This window comes from Lithobates pipiens, unplaced genomic scaffold (genome assembly GCF_037356315.1).
Source record: "Lithobates pipiens isolate NorthernLeopardFrog02 unplaced genomic scaffold, aLitPip1_a1.2 Scaffold_16, whole genome shotgun sequence".
NCBI classification, from domain to species: Eukaryota; Metazoa; Chordata; class Amphibia; order Anura; family Ranidae; genus Lithobates; species Lithobates pipiens.
Window position 1 is genome coordinate 651,801,143 of NW_027507748.1, and position 14,941 is coordinate 651,816,083.

General features: G+C 44.8%; 1 protein-coding gene across 1 annotated transcript in view; it reads left to right on the forward strand.

Moving 5' to 3' along the window:
* Window positions 1–14,941, forward strand: part of LOC143984073 (matrix metalloproteinase-20-like) — a 155,093-nt gene that overhangs the window by 88,714 nt on the left and 51,438 nt on the right. The window contains exon 7 of the mRNA XM_077484382.1: window positions 13,358–13,491. Coding sequence (XP_077340508.1) covers window positions 13,358–13,491 — 134 coding nt within the window. The remainder of the gene's footprint in view (window positions 1–13,357; window positions 13,492–14,941) is intronic.

Here is a 14,941-nt window from a genome sequence, read left to right on the forward strand (position 1 = left end):
GACCCCCACACTATTTTTTTTTTTTAAAAATTGGCATGGAGTTCCCCTTAATATCCATACCAGACCTGAAGGGCCTGGTATGGAATTTGGGGGACCCCCCATGCAATTTTCTTTTTCATTTTGGTTCGGGGCTTCCCCTTAATATTCATACCAGACCCAAAGGGCCTGGTAATGGACTTTGGGGGAATCCCATGCCATTTTTTTCAATGACTTTTATGTGTATTTTATGTGTATTGCTGGGAAATGTCATTGAAATGAAATTGCATAGAAATGTCATTTTGCTCTCGGACTGTTCTAAGCACGGGAAATGTGTGCCACTTTACAGGCACACTATAGACACCCCCCAGGTACGAAATTTAAAAGAATAGTTCACTTTTATTGTTTCGCTTTAAGCATTATTAAAATCACTGCTCCCGAAAAAACTTGTGGTTAAAACTTTTTTTGCATTGATACATGTCCCCTGGGGCAGGACCCAGGTCCACTAACACATTTTATGACAATAACGTGCATATAAGCCTTTAAAATTAGCACTTTTGATTATTCATGTCGTGTCCCCTAAACTTTAATGATGTTCGCATGTTCGAAAAATTTTTTGCCTGTTCGCATGTTCTGCTGTGAACCGAACCATGGGGTGTTTGGCTCATCCCTAATCAGGAGCAGCAGCAGATGACATTTATGTCCTGAGGCTGTGGTCTTACAACAGCCTGTATCTTTTCTCAGACCAGACTGAACCCAGGCCATCACTCTATTGTCTTTCTTCTACACTTGCTTCCACGTTTGCTACCGGGCTGTGGCTTTGGTGTTGGAGTTGTGGCAGGAGGTGGAGGAGGAGGAGGATGGTCCAACTCACACAGGTGGGTTTTCCTTGTGAGTTCGCCCCTCAACCCCTTATTTAAGGCCAGATACATCACTTCCTCACAAAAGAGGCATTGGTCCACCTCCATTTCCTGCATTTTAAATGAATGAATGGATAACTTGTATAGCGCTACATATGCAAACTAAATCGCCTTTTGCTGGCTACCATGCAGGCATAGGCCTCTTGAAGATTGGGGTTGGTTCTGAGGGCTGCAGTAGCCTCCCGAATCAAAGAAAGTGCTGACTCCTGCACGTTCCACCCCTTCCTGGTATTTTTTGGTTAGGCTACTGGGCCCGGCCACCTCCTGGCTGCCACTTTCCCCCACCACCTCCTGGCTGCCACTTTCCACAGCCTCCGTCTGCATGAGGCTTTCCTGTGTATGAAAATGGGACATATTTTTAGTTTATTCATCAATCAAACACAATTTTAAGAAATATGTTAAACAATGCTATACCTGACTCAAGCTAGGCTCCTCCACATCTTCTTCCTGGGTGGAAGGCCCAGGTTGGACTTCTGAAGCCTCATCTGAGGTGGAAGGAAGAGTGGAAGGAAGGGTTGAGAGTGATAGCCTGATTTCAGTCTGGTCTGACAGAAATCACAGTCTGTCGTAGTACCAGAGCCTGGGGACATAAACGTCATCTGCTGCTGCTCCGGATCTCATGCAATACTGAAACCTTCTTTCGCTCCCTATTATAAGTGCTCCTCAGGCCACCAATTTTGGTCTTCAAATAGTTGATCTTTGCCGTGGGGATCTGCGACTTCACCAATTGCAGCAACTGGTCCAGTGCTGCCTGCCTCTTTCTTTTATTAGTATAAAAGGGGTGTTTTACATGCCACAGACAGGGTCGCTCTCTGTACATATCAATGATTTGGGAAGTTGAGGTCATTGAATCGATACATTTTATCTGCAAGCCACAACACAAGACAAACCCTAATGTCAGATTAAACTCTCCTAATCTTGTCCCAATTAGGCCTCAATCTAGAAGCAGTATAGACCACTGATGCCCCAAGTTCAAATTGTACCTTCGTTATCACGATCGGCGATTATGCTATTTCGTCCTCCGCTCACAGATCGTAGGTACGACGCATGCGTGTAATGCTTTATATACACTGTGTGTGCGTGAAACCCCGCCTACCCCTGACCTTCTTTCTAGTATATTCCCTGCCCCTTCTCTTTCGGCCCAGTGGGAAAGCACATGGCAAAGAAAGAGAAAGTGCATGCAGAGGAGGAGGACGACAAAAGCCCGGAGCCACAAAGGTCCCAATCCAGGAGGATTAAGGCCTCAAATATGTCCTTTGTAGAGATGGTGGACATCTTGAAGACGGCCGACTATAATAGGAAACATGGACCTTACCCAAACCCAAATGTGAGAAAGGCCAAGATCATGGCTAAATTTGTGAAAACTCTGCAGAATTTTGGGTACGGCAATCCAAGGATCAATTTAGGAAACGATGGTCAGACTTCAGATTGAGGGAGCAGGATCAGTACAGAAGAATCAAGAGAGTGTTGCAAAAAAGTAAGTATTTTGTTGTGTGTTCCTATTATTATCATTATGTTCATGCTGCTCCATGTGCTTTTCTTTACTGTGGTACAGTTTAAAATGGCAAGTTTCAGGTTCGTGGGCACAGTAATTATTCGTAGTAAACATGTTCGTTCGTTCGCCCACTAATACAATGTTTTTGGCAGATGCAGGTTAACTACATTTGTTCATGCCTATTTGTATTAAAAGAAGTTTAGTGCATTGTTGTCTAGATGGGTTTGTAATTAGAATGAAATGCAAACTTGATTCAGTGTAAGGAGAGGACAGCTGTTTACACATCTGGATGCAGGAGCACTAGTTTGGGACACCAGAACAAACTTTTTAGAGTGTCCCACATAGGTTAACCAGTGGATACTAAGGGTCTCTACATGTGTGAAACTTGCACAAAAAAGGTAATTATTCCAGCTTTAGACAGGCAAAAAAATCATCTCTTCAGCTTGAAACTTTGCCAAAACAGACAATTGTATGTCACTTCCAAGCAATGTTTCATATTCCTATTTCTGGCCTCAAATATCTGTGTGCTAAGCATACCTATTTTTTAATTCACACAGGGGAGAAAAGACTCGGGACGTCTGAGTTCACCAGGGACCCCCAACCTCCTAAAGAAGGGGAACTCACAACACCACAACGTGAGTATGTGGAGGAAGGAGAGGTTTATGAAGTGGGTGAAATAGTGACCATAACAAGCGAGTGTCTGAGACCACAGCTTCAGGTAATAGATGTATGCCTGCATATTTATAATACATGGTGTGTTTTTTTTATTTTTGGTGATGTGGATGTTGCACACGTCCTCACCGGGGAGATCATGGTGTGCAATTGTGATTTACCGAAGATCAAGGAAGACATCAATGATGTGGAAAAAAATACAAAAAAAATCATTGATATTTTAGGAAGAATATAAAACACCCCAAAATTATTCTAGTTTGTATTTTTCAGATTTTTACACATTTTTTATATTTTCTAGAAAGGTAATTTTGAAGATGCACACAGTGTGTCAACATGTGCTATCTGCCATGATAGGACATCAAGGTACGTGTTCTGTGGTTACAACCCCTTCCTCGCAACTAAAGAAGATGGGAGGAAGAGGTTGCACCCATGAAACACGTCCATTGATCCCCCATGATGGGGGCTAGCACATGTTGATATTAGGCATGGGATCAGGAGAGAAATCCACATTTTCACTCCCAATTTGTGTGCATCTTCAAAATTTGGCTTTCACAGGGGTGACATCACCCCATCTGATGAAGGCAATATCAACACCGTTTGGACATACTAATGTCTGATATATGCCTTCACTTTGTCAAAGTTGAACTTTGTAAGTTCCTGAGTTGTGTATGTTTCATGGTTTCAAACATGCCTGTTTAACCCAAGAAAGGCTATTTGTACTGTCAAACCTAAACATGTTATACAACTAATATGGTGGTTTGTTCAAAACCCCTTTTCTAAAGCACATGTGAATGTGCTTTTGAGTAAAATGTTTTCTACTCAACAAAGTGTGGCTTATTCTTTCAATACTCCATACCAGTTTTTGTAGTAATTTGGTGTTTACAGTGGCAATGGGGGTTATTTACTAAAGGAAAATACACTTTGCACTACACGTGCACTTTCAGTGCTGTTGCAGTGCACTTGTAGTGCAAAGTGGATTTGCCTTTAGTAAATTACCCCCACAGTGCTCTAAAATTTGCCCCAATTAGGCCAGTTTGGGGACTCAAAACAATTAATTCATGGTGCTGAAAAGGATGTGTTTTTTTTATAATTAATGCATTACATACATTAGCAACAAAAACATTGTGTGTGTGTGTAGCAGACCCACAACATAATAGTTAGATGAAGAAGAGATTGTCACCTCATGTATCAACTAAATTACGTTTCCACTATTGAAGAAAATAGCCAAAAAGAAAAGCCCATTGGAGAACCTAGGAGACAGCTAAAAGAAACACAAGCATTAAATAAAATTAAATATTTAATTTTAACAAAAAAATATATTTTAAAAATGCTTATCAAACATTTGCTAGCAGAATGCAGCATGTAAGCATTATATGGTTTAGTTTATATTCCACCATGTTGAACTGGCTGGCCATTATCCCGAAAGCATTCTCTACCACTCTTCTGGCTCTGGCCAGCAGGTAGTTAAAAACCCTCTGCTCTGGGGTGAGGGTCCTCATCGGGAATGGCCGCATCAGGTGATCACCCAGCCCAAAGACGAATGGTAGACCAGCCACGTTGTCTTCTGCAGGTGGCAAGCCCAAGCCACCACTCTGGAGTCATCTGTGGAACTCGGTCTGGGTGATGACTCCACCATCCAACATCCGGCCATTCTTCCCCATGTCCACATAGAGAAACTCATATGTTGCAGACTCCACCGCCAACATCACAATACTATTAGACCCCTTGTAATTTGAATAGTATGACCCAGAGTTGGGGGGTGGCACGATATGGATGTGTTTCCAAATCAATTGCCCCTCTGCAGTTGGGAAAGTCCCACCACTGGGCAAATTGGGAAGCCACAGTCTGCCATTCTTGTGACATTGAAGGAAACTGTGTAGTCAAACAAGAAAAAATAAATTTGTACTTTTGCACATAACATTGCAAGCAGATTAAACACAAATATTTTTGTCCAATATAAGTATAAAAGATTTATTTTAAGGAGTATTTAAATACAAAAATTTGTTGCACAGGTAACCCTCTCCACTTCATTGGGAGCTGAATGCATACATAATGTGTGTTACTTTGGCCAGCCCCTCCTTACTTACACTATTGACAGCCCACTAGACAGGTAAGACGTATCATAATCCAAAAATATGAATACACACAGTACAAATTGAAGCACATTTTTACATTCTGAAATTATCTATCAAGATAATAGGAGAACAAAACTTTAAACAGTACCATTTGAAAGTATTTAGGCAGGCACTTGCACTACATGCTTTGGTGAATTCATCCATAAATATGACCACAAAAGAGGTAGGTATAGTGTATATGGGTTTGACAAAGTCAGCAGATAGAGTATTGGTATCGGTTGACCTAGCAGTTGGGGGGGGGGGGGTGTTCAAAATGAGTTTGGACCCCCCCCCCCCCCCCAAAAAAAAGCCTCTTGCACTCTGCCTGACTTTAAGGACAAAAATAACATTTGTACACATTTTAGCGGGTGTTTAGGGTAAAACATTACAATGGAGCTGACAAAATACATTGTCAAGTGATTAGGTTAGGTGTGTATGGGCACAGGATAGCATGCTGGGGAGGTTGGTGAAGGCAAATATGCATGAAGGACAAAAAAGGAGCATTAAAAAATTCAAGCATGCATGATGAGAAAGGGGACATTCACAGCATATTACAATCATGCCAATTATGGAATGATGAAAGAAATACAATACATTAGCAAACATTAAATACATAGAATGTGTTGTTAAAGGAGAAAACTTACCCTAATATAGTCCTTCTGCAGGACCTGAATGATGGCAGAACAGGTCTCTGGAACAATGATCCCCAGAGCCTGGGGGGAGATGCCTGTCGAGAACTTGATGTCCTGCAGACTTCTCCCGTCGCCAAGTACCACAAGGTGGCGACGAGCCCCTGTTCAGGAGTGATGGCTTGCCGCATGCAGGTGTCCTGCTTCGTAATATACCGGGACAGCAAAGCCAACAAACGGTGAAAAACAGGGTCCGTCATCCGGAGATAATTCCTGAAATCATCAGCATTATTTTCACAGATCTCCCGCAACAAAGGCATGTGCGAGAATTGGTCACGCTGGAGCAACCAATTCTTCATCCATGAACTCCTCCCTGCCCTGTTCATGGACTGGGCTTGGGTCAAAGTAAGAACCCCAACAACAAGCCCCTGCACAGCACGAACTCTATGATGAGTACGTAACCGCAACATGACTTCAAAACGGTCGGCTGATCAGAAACGAACTAACAGAATGCACTGAAAATAAGAAAGAACCTGAGAAGAACAAGCTGAAAATGAGAAACGAGCGGCCAAGAACGCACTAAAAATTTAATACGTACTAGAAATAGCACGCACTGAAAACCAGATGCGAACTGACTACATGCTCTGAAAACCAGATACAAACCCACAAGCACAAACTAAAGAGCAGTGACGATCGGAAAAGCACAAGGCTGAAAAGCGCGATTCGTCTCTCACCAAACTTCTACTAACACGAGATTAGCAGAAGGAGCCCAAAGGGTGGCACACTGGCTATTGAACTTTCTTTTTCTATTCCTGCCGTACGTTGTTGTAAGATCTGAATTTCCGACAACATTTGTATGGCTGTGTGTATGCAAGACAAGTTTCAGCCAACATCCATCGAAAATAAATCCACGATTTGGTTGTCGGAAATTCTGATCGTCTGTACGTGGCATAAATCTGACTCCCACCTACTTTTAGGTCTAGCATCATGATAAGCTACCTGACTGGGGCTATAGCTGGCAGCGCTAATTGAGAGGAGAAAATCCGACAGGGTGATTGTACAGAAGTCCATCTGTAGATCACCTTCTGTACCACCTCCCTACCCATACATGTGTCAAAAGTTGACTAATACTTGCTGAACCAGCAGCATTTCAATCCTTGCATGGCTGGCCTAACAGAGAAAAGTGTGATAGAGAAAAGTGTTATTGTCATCCTGGCTGTGTAGTGTGACAGGAGTTTGTAAATCACATAATCAAGAAAAAATCTAATTGTACCGGCGCTCAAACCTACCCCCTTCTGTTCTTTAATGTTATGGGTACGCTGCAATCCCAGTCTAAATTCCCCACCTCAAGGGTCAAAATAAATGTACAATGTATATTGGGGGATTGCGCCTCCCGCTCACTACTCCAACAACCACTCTAAATGACTTTCAATGAAATAGTGCCTATATTTACTAAGTGATCGCTGTGCCACCTTAATACCATAAAAAATTCCCCCAAAATGTACACAAAACAATACATTTATAACAACATATATATTTGCAAAAAATATCGTCCTTCATGTGCAATGGTTAATTTGACAACTCCAACTGTGCCATCTTAATCCCCATTCATCTTCTAATGAAAAGTCCACATGTGTCAACAAAGAAAAACCAAATCTGTGCCACCGTCACCAAGCAGAATGGCCACTCACCAGACGTCACCAACCAGTAAGCCTTTGGTTCATTCAACGGATAACCAATCCTCAATGCACTTCTCCCGTTAGCAATTCCTCAATGTCCGTATATTCATACAAAATTAAATAGAACCAATATAGTGTAAAACCGTTTCATCTTTAATAGAAAATCAATAAAAACATATTGCACTCACATTTCAATGTGTCTATTAGCCGACACCAAGCTTTTCCAGCAATGAGAAAACCGTATAGGATAGGGCAAGCCAACGATGTTCCACAGGTGGTAATCTTTTCCCTCCACTAAACCGACCTGTTCTTGGCTGATATTCAAGGATAGTATGTCTCCCCCAACTCATACGCGTTTCACAATTAAGTGTCGTCAGGAAGCTTCCTGACTTCCTAACGGGGAATTAAACCAAAAAAAAATAAACCTCTCCCTGCCCCCACCTACCTGACCCCATTAACAATACATGCTTCAGGAGTGGCTACGTAAGAAAGCAACAATTGTACTACACATGTTATATATCGTCATGCATGCCTTAGGCCGCGTACACACGGGCGGACTGTTCGCTCAACTTTGTCCGCTGAACAGTGTTTCAGCGGACAGTCCGCTCGTGTGTGGGGCTTCAGCGGACAGTTTCAGCGGACAGTTTGACGAACAAAGTTTTTCGGAAATTCCGAAAAACTGTCCGCTGAAACTTGGTTTGAGCGGACAGTCCGCCCGTGTGTAGGCCACTTTCGAAATGAGCAAACTGTTCCCGCTCGGAGGAAAGTCCGCTCATTTCGAGCGCGTCTCCAGGTAGGCGGGGCCCGCGAAGGAGACGTCGCTGGCCCCGCCGCCTGGTATGGACTTAAAGGGGAACCCCAACGCCGAAAAAAAATCGGCGTGGGGGTCCCCCCAAAGTCCACAACAGACCCTTGTCCGAGCACGCTACCCGGCCGGCCAGGAAAGGGGGGCGAGCGAGCGCGCCCCCCCTCCCGAGCCGTACCAGGCCGCGTGCCCTCAACATGGGGGGTGCTTTGGGGAAGGGGAGGCCGCGCGGCCCCCCCAACCCAAAGCACCTTGTCCCCATGTTGATGAGGACAAGGGCCTCTTCCCGACAACCCTGGCCGTTGGTTGTCGGGGTCTGCGGGCGGGGGGCTTATCGGAATCCGGGAGCCCCCTTTAATAAGGGGGCCCCGGATACCGGCCCCCCACCCTATGTGAATGAGTATGGGGTACAATGTACCCCTACCCATTCACCTGTAAAATAAAAGTACCCAAAAAAAAAAAAACACAACACACGAGATAAAATATTTTATTGCACAGCTCCGGGGGTCTTCCGTCTTCGGGGGTCTTCTCGCCGGACTCCTCCGCTATCTTCTTGTAGCTCTTTTGCTAGCGGAGGAGTCCGGCTTTCTTCCTCCCCGCTGCCGGCCTCTTCTCCCGACTTCGGGGGTCTTGTCCCCCTCTTCGGTTCTTCTGCCGGGCCACCGCGCCTTCTTATAGCTCTTTTGCAGGCGGTGGCCCGGTCTTCTGTCGCCGCTGTCGCCTTCCGGTCGCCTTCCGTTCTTCTTCTTGTTCTTGTTCTTCTTCTTCTCCAGGAGATGTTGACACGTCGCTCTCTCCGGCCGGAATGCCAGAGCCGCACTGTGCGGCCACTTATATAGTGACAATGGGGCGGTGTCACATGGTATATGTCACATGGGTTGGTCACATGGGTTGATGTCACATGGGGACTATGACATCGTAAGGGGGCGGGGTCACCATGTGACCAACCCATGTGACATATACCATGTGACACCGCCCCATTGTCACTATATAAGTGGCCGCACAGCGCGGCTCTGGCATTCCGGCCGGAGAGAGCGACGTGTCAACATCTCCTGGAGAAGAAGAAGAAGAAGAACAAGAAGAAGAACGGAAGGCGACCAGAAGGCGACAGCGGCGACAGAAGACCGCGCCACCGCCTCTAAAAGAGCTATAAGAAGGCGCGATGGCCCGGCAGAAGAACGGAAGGCGGCGGCAACAGAAGACCGGGCCACCGCCTGCAAAAGAGCTATAAGAAGGCGCGGTGGCCCGGCAGAAGAACCGAAGAGGGGGACAAGACCCCCGAAGTCGGGAGAAGAGGCCAGCGGCGGGGAGGAAGAAAGCCGGACTCCTCCGCTAGCAAAAGAGCTACAAGAAGATAGCGGAGGAGTCCGGCGAGAAGACCCCCTGAAGACGGAAGACCCCCGGAGCTGTGCAATAAAATATTTTATCTCGTGTGTTGTGTTTTTTTTTTGGGTACTTTTATTTTACAGGTGAATGGGTAGGGGTACATTGTACCCCATACTCATTCACATAGGGTGGGGGGCCGGTATCCGGGGGCCCCCTTATTAAAGGGGGCTCCCGGATTCCGATAAGCCCCCCGCCCGCAGACCCCGACAACCAACGGCCAGGGTTGTCGGGAAGAGGTCCTTGTCCTCATCAACATGGGGACAAGGTGCTTTGGGGTGGGGGGGCCGCGCGGCCCCCCCTTCCCCAAGGCACCCCCCATGTTGAGGGCACGCGGCCTGGTACGGCTCGGGAGGGGGGAGCGCTCGCTCGCCCCCCTTTCCTGGCCGGCCGGGTAGCGTGCTCGGACAAGGGTTTGTTGTGGACTTTGGGGGGACCCCCACGCCGATTTTTTTCGGCGTTGGGGTTCCCCTTTAAGTACATTCCAGGCGGCGGAGCCCGCGACGTCTCCGTCGCGGGCCCCGCCTACCTGCACACGCGCTCGAAATGAGCGGACTGTTGCCTCGTGTGTGGGCGAGTCCGTTCATTTCAAAAGTTGCGTGGACTTAGTACGACGAACAAAGTTTGCCGTATTTGTCCGCTCAAAAAGTGCCGTGTGGGGGCGTGTTCGTTCATTCAAAAGTTTGAGCGGACTGTTTGACGAACTTAGTTTCGGCAGACAGTCCCCGCGTGTGTACGCGGCCTTAGTGAAAGCAATAATTCCTCAACCATTCATTATTCATGATTAACATTAACTGCTGACCTGCAAGAGCCTATGCTAATAATGTTAGTACACTTGAACAGGTGACAAATAAAATTGGCATGGTGTATTCATTCTCCTAATCTAAATTTAAAAAAATACAGATTTGTCAAATTGAAGGGGGAAGTATACCTCTACATTGACCATCACGCCAAATCCATTAAACTAGAATTGGGTGTTCCAAATTAGGTGGCAATGATTCAAACCTACTTAGGGAATATGCAGGTACAACCTGTTCTATTAAAACCTCAGATGTCTTGGATCTGGTGTTTTCTTTGCTATTGATATGTGTGATGCCATAGTGCCACCATCAAAAGATCAACTGAGCTCTCTAAGGCTCTCAGTAAGAAGGTTGGGGGTGCCTTTGAGTCTGGCAAGGAATTTTAAAAGATTAACAAATTATTTGACATAATAAATACACTGTACGGAAAGTGATCTGGAACAGATTTTGCATGACTGCTAATTTATCCTGGACTGGCCGGCCTGAAAATTCAGACCATGAACTGTCAATTCAATTCTAAAACAAGTCACCAAGAATGACATTTTATTGTGGAATTCACAGCTATATCTTACAATCGCTGATATCAAGTTGCATGCATCTACAATCAAAAAGAGATTTAGCCTGCATGCGAGATGTTCCAGGAAAAAAACTTTGATTAAATAAATTAACACTAGAGCAAGACTACTTTTTGCCATTGAACACATAGGCAAAGAACTGATGAATCAAATATAATGCTGTTTGGCCACAGTAACATTAACCATGTTTTACCTAAACCAAAGAATTTCAGGAAAATAACCTTATTGCAACTGTAAAGCATGATGGTGAGATTGGACCCTTAGACACAGTGGCGTAGCGTGGGGGGTGCAGGGGGTGCTGTGGCCCCCGGGCGCGACATTTAGGGGGATGCCACTGCGCCAGTATGTGTCCCTCACTGCTGCTTTCTCCTCCTAATTGGAATGCCTGGGTCCCCGGGGCTCCAGCCACCATGTTAAGTGTCCGGCACCCTGTGATTGGGCATATGGGGGTCATGTGCAGCATAGGGCTGGCCTGTCTGTGATCGCTCCTGAAGTCCCGCCTCCGTACATGACCCCCGGCCCGCCCTATCACAGTGCACTGCGCCGGACACAGAGAAGCAAAAATTTGAGGAAGAGAGAGAGACAGAGAGAATAGAGAGGGAGACAGAGAATGGAGAGGCAGAGAGAGACAATAGAGAGAGAGAACCAAGAGAAGAGAGAGAATAGAGAGAGACAGAGACAGAGAATAGAGAGAGAGACCAGAGAGACAGAGAATAGAGAGAGAGAGAGAGAAGAGAGAGAATAGAGAGAACCTAGAGAAGAGAGAGACAGAGAATAGAGACAGAGAGAGAGAGAAGAGAGAGAGAGAAGAGAGACAGAGAGAATAGAGAGAGAGAGAGAGAGAGAGAATAGAGAGACAGAGAATAGAGAGAGAACCGAGAGAAGAGAGAGAAAGAGACAATAGATCGAGAGACCAGAGAGACAAAGAATAGAGAGAGAGAGAGAGAAGAGAGAGAGAGGAGAGAGACAGAGAGAATAGAGAGAGCGAGAGAGAGAGAATAGAGAGACAGAGAATAGAGAGAGAACCGAGAGAAGAGAGAGAAAGAGAGAATAGATCGAGAGACCAGAGAGACAGAGAATAGAGAGAGAGAATAGAGAGACAGAGAATAGAGAGAGAATAGAGACAGAGAACAGAGAGAGGGAGAGAACAGAGAGAGAGGGAGAGAACAGAGAGAGGGAGAGAACACAGAGGGGGAGAGAACACAGAGAGAGAACAGAGAGAGAGAGAACAGAGAGAGAGAGAACAGAGAGAAAACAGAGAGAGAACAGAGAGGGAGAGAACAGAGAGGGAGAATATAGTGAGAGAATATATATATAGAGAGAGAGAGAGAGAGAGAGAGAGAGAGAGAACAGAGAGAGGGAATAGAGAGGGGGAGAGAGAGAGAACAGAGAGAGTAGAGGGAGAGACAGAGAGAGAATAGTATAGTATGGTGGTCAGTTAGTATAGTGTAGTATAGTGTGTTGTGTAGTGGTCAGTCAGTGTAGTGTAGTATGGTGGTCAGTCAGTGGAATGGTGGACAGTGTAGTGTAGTATGGTGTGTAGTGTAGTAGTCAGTGTACTGTAGTATAGTGGTCAGTGTCGTGTAGTATGGTGGCCAGTGTAGTGTAGTATGGTGGCCAGTGTAGTATGGTGGTCAGTGTAGTGTAGTATAGTGGTCAGTGTAGTGTAGTATAGTGGTCAGTGTAGTGAAGTATGGTGGTCAGTGTAGTGAAGTATAGTGGTCAGTGTAGTGTAGTGTAGTATGGTGGTCAGTGTAGTGTAGTATGGTGGTCAGTGTAGTATAGGGGTCAGTGTAGTGAAGTAAGGTGGTCAGTGTAGTGTAGTATGGTGGTCAGTGTAGTGTAGTATGGTGGTCAGTGTAGTGTAGTGTAGTATAGCGGACAGTATAGTATAGTGGATAGTACAGTGGACAGTATAGTGGTCAGTGTAGTGGATAGTATAGGGGTCAGTGTAGTGGACAGTATAGTGGTCAGTGTAGTGTGTAATGGTCAGAAAAGGAATCTGGTTGGTTAGTAGTAGTACTATTGTATTGTTGGAAGGGACTTGGAGTGCTAAAAGTCCGTAGGTTAGGGGGGCACAAATTACTTGCCTTGCCCCGGGTGCTGACAACTCGCGCTACGCCACTGCTTAGACATAAAGACTTTCATTTTTAGTGGGATTATTGTTGTTACAATTGCTCAATTGCCCTAGCAATGTTAAAGTTTGTCCCAGACTCTTCCATTCTGAAAATATTGTTACATGGATTAATATTTTTTCTTAGTAAATTTGCTATGTAATGTGATTTTCCTAACCATAAATTTTGTTTAAGGTCATTTTGGAGAAGACAGGCTCAACTTGTCAGTACAAGACCAAACCCTATTGCAAGCTCCTTCCCACAGCTCATGTCTAATGTGGATGCTGCTTACGAAGTGGCAGAAAGAGGAACTGCATATTTTTTTAAAGGTAAAACAGATGACACAAAACAACATGGATCTCCCAAGATTTGTAACTAAAGCCATAGCACACTATCCAACCAGAGCCAGGTCAACCATAAAGCAAGCATGGCAGGGGCCTAAGACACAGTGGATATCCAGTTGGCACAGCTACAACTTTTATACATATACTTGGCACTTCACAGGGGAAGATGTTCTTGTAAGGCAATTGATGTCTGGCTGGGTGCACAAAACCTGTACTGGCAATGCCAATGGGTAGACTTTGCTGTGATTTTCAAAATCCTTATCAATGTCAAAGGGAATCTCAAATCTACTCTACTTAGGACACTGTTCCGCCTTAATCCATATCTACATCCATCTGCGATCTGGCCCAGAAGCATATAGGCCAGAGATGTCTGGCTTCATAGTGGCTTATGCAGCATTTGGCAAATACATTTGGATGAAATGAATGTAAAGATTTAATACAACTCCTTTGAAGACAATTAGTATTCTGTAGCGTTATAGAAATGACCTTCAAAATTTTTATTAGAGAGGGGTTACAAATGAATTAGCTATGGTTCCCCATCAGAGTTAGAGCCCTGTGGATGCCTAAAATATAGTTTAGAGAGGTGTAGAGTGAGATTGCAACATTGCAGGATATCTTTGATTCAGTACTATAATGATGACATTTGCATAATTAAGCTCACACTGGTATTGAAAACAGGCATTTGAGGGGCATTTTTAACGCCCCTCAAACGCCTATGCAAATGAAACAATGAACAGCACACAGTGCTGTTCACATTACGAAAACATGAAACGTTAGCGTCGCTTTGTGTCAAAATTTAAGCCCCGAGTCTAGTCTGGAGTGGTTTGAAGCCTTTCAATGCCACCCATTCAAGTCTATGGTAACGCTTCACAGACACACTGGCAGGCGTTTGCAGCACGATTGCAGTGCGTTAGAATTTGTTTAAAAAAAAATCATGCAGGAAGAAAATAATGTCCTACAATACCAGGTAATGATAGAGGAGAGCATAGAGTGTCCTGCAGTCACTTCTCTCCATCCACTTTCTGTTTGTGCTGCTTGAAGATGACTGACATCAATGTGTCTCTGTTGATCCAAGAGGTAGAAAACCGGTCAGAATTATACGATCCCAGCAACCCAACTACTGTGATGCATACAGAAAATGTGAATTGGATTGAAATATTTGACAGGTCTGTGCAAACACTTGGGAATCATTTTCTCCAAAGAGGGAGAACAAATTAAACATTCACCAAGAAGCCACACTTCAAATTGTTTGTTTATTTCCTGTAATGTCACTTCCACTTTAAAAATAGACATTGGGGAACGTTTTTAACGTGCCTTAACGGGTATCAAACGTGTCAAAACCATGCATAGGGTGTTTAGGAAGCATTTTGTAACTCATCATTAATGCTTGTAAAAGGTCAGTCTAACGCCAATACTAAAAGCTCATTGAAGCCAA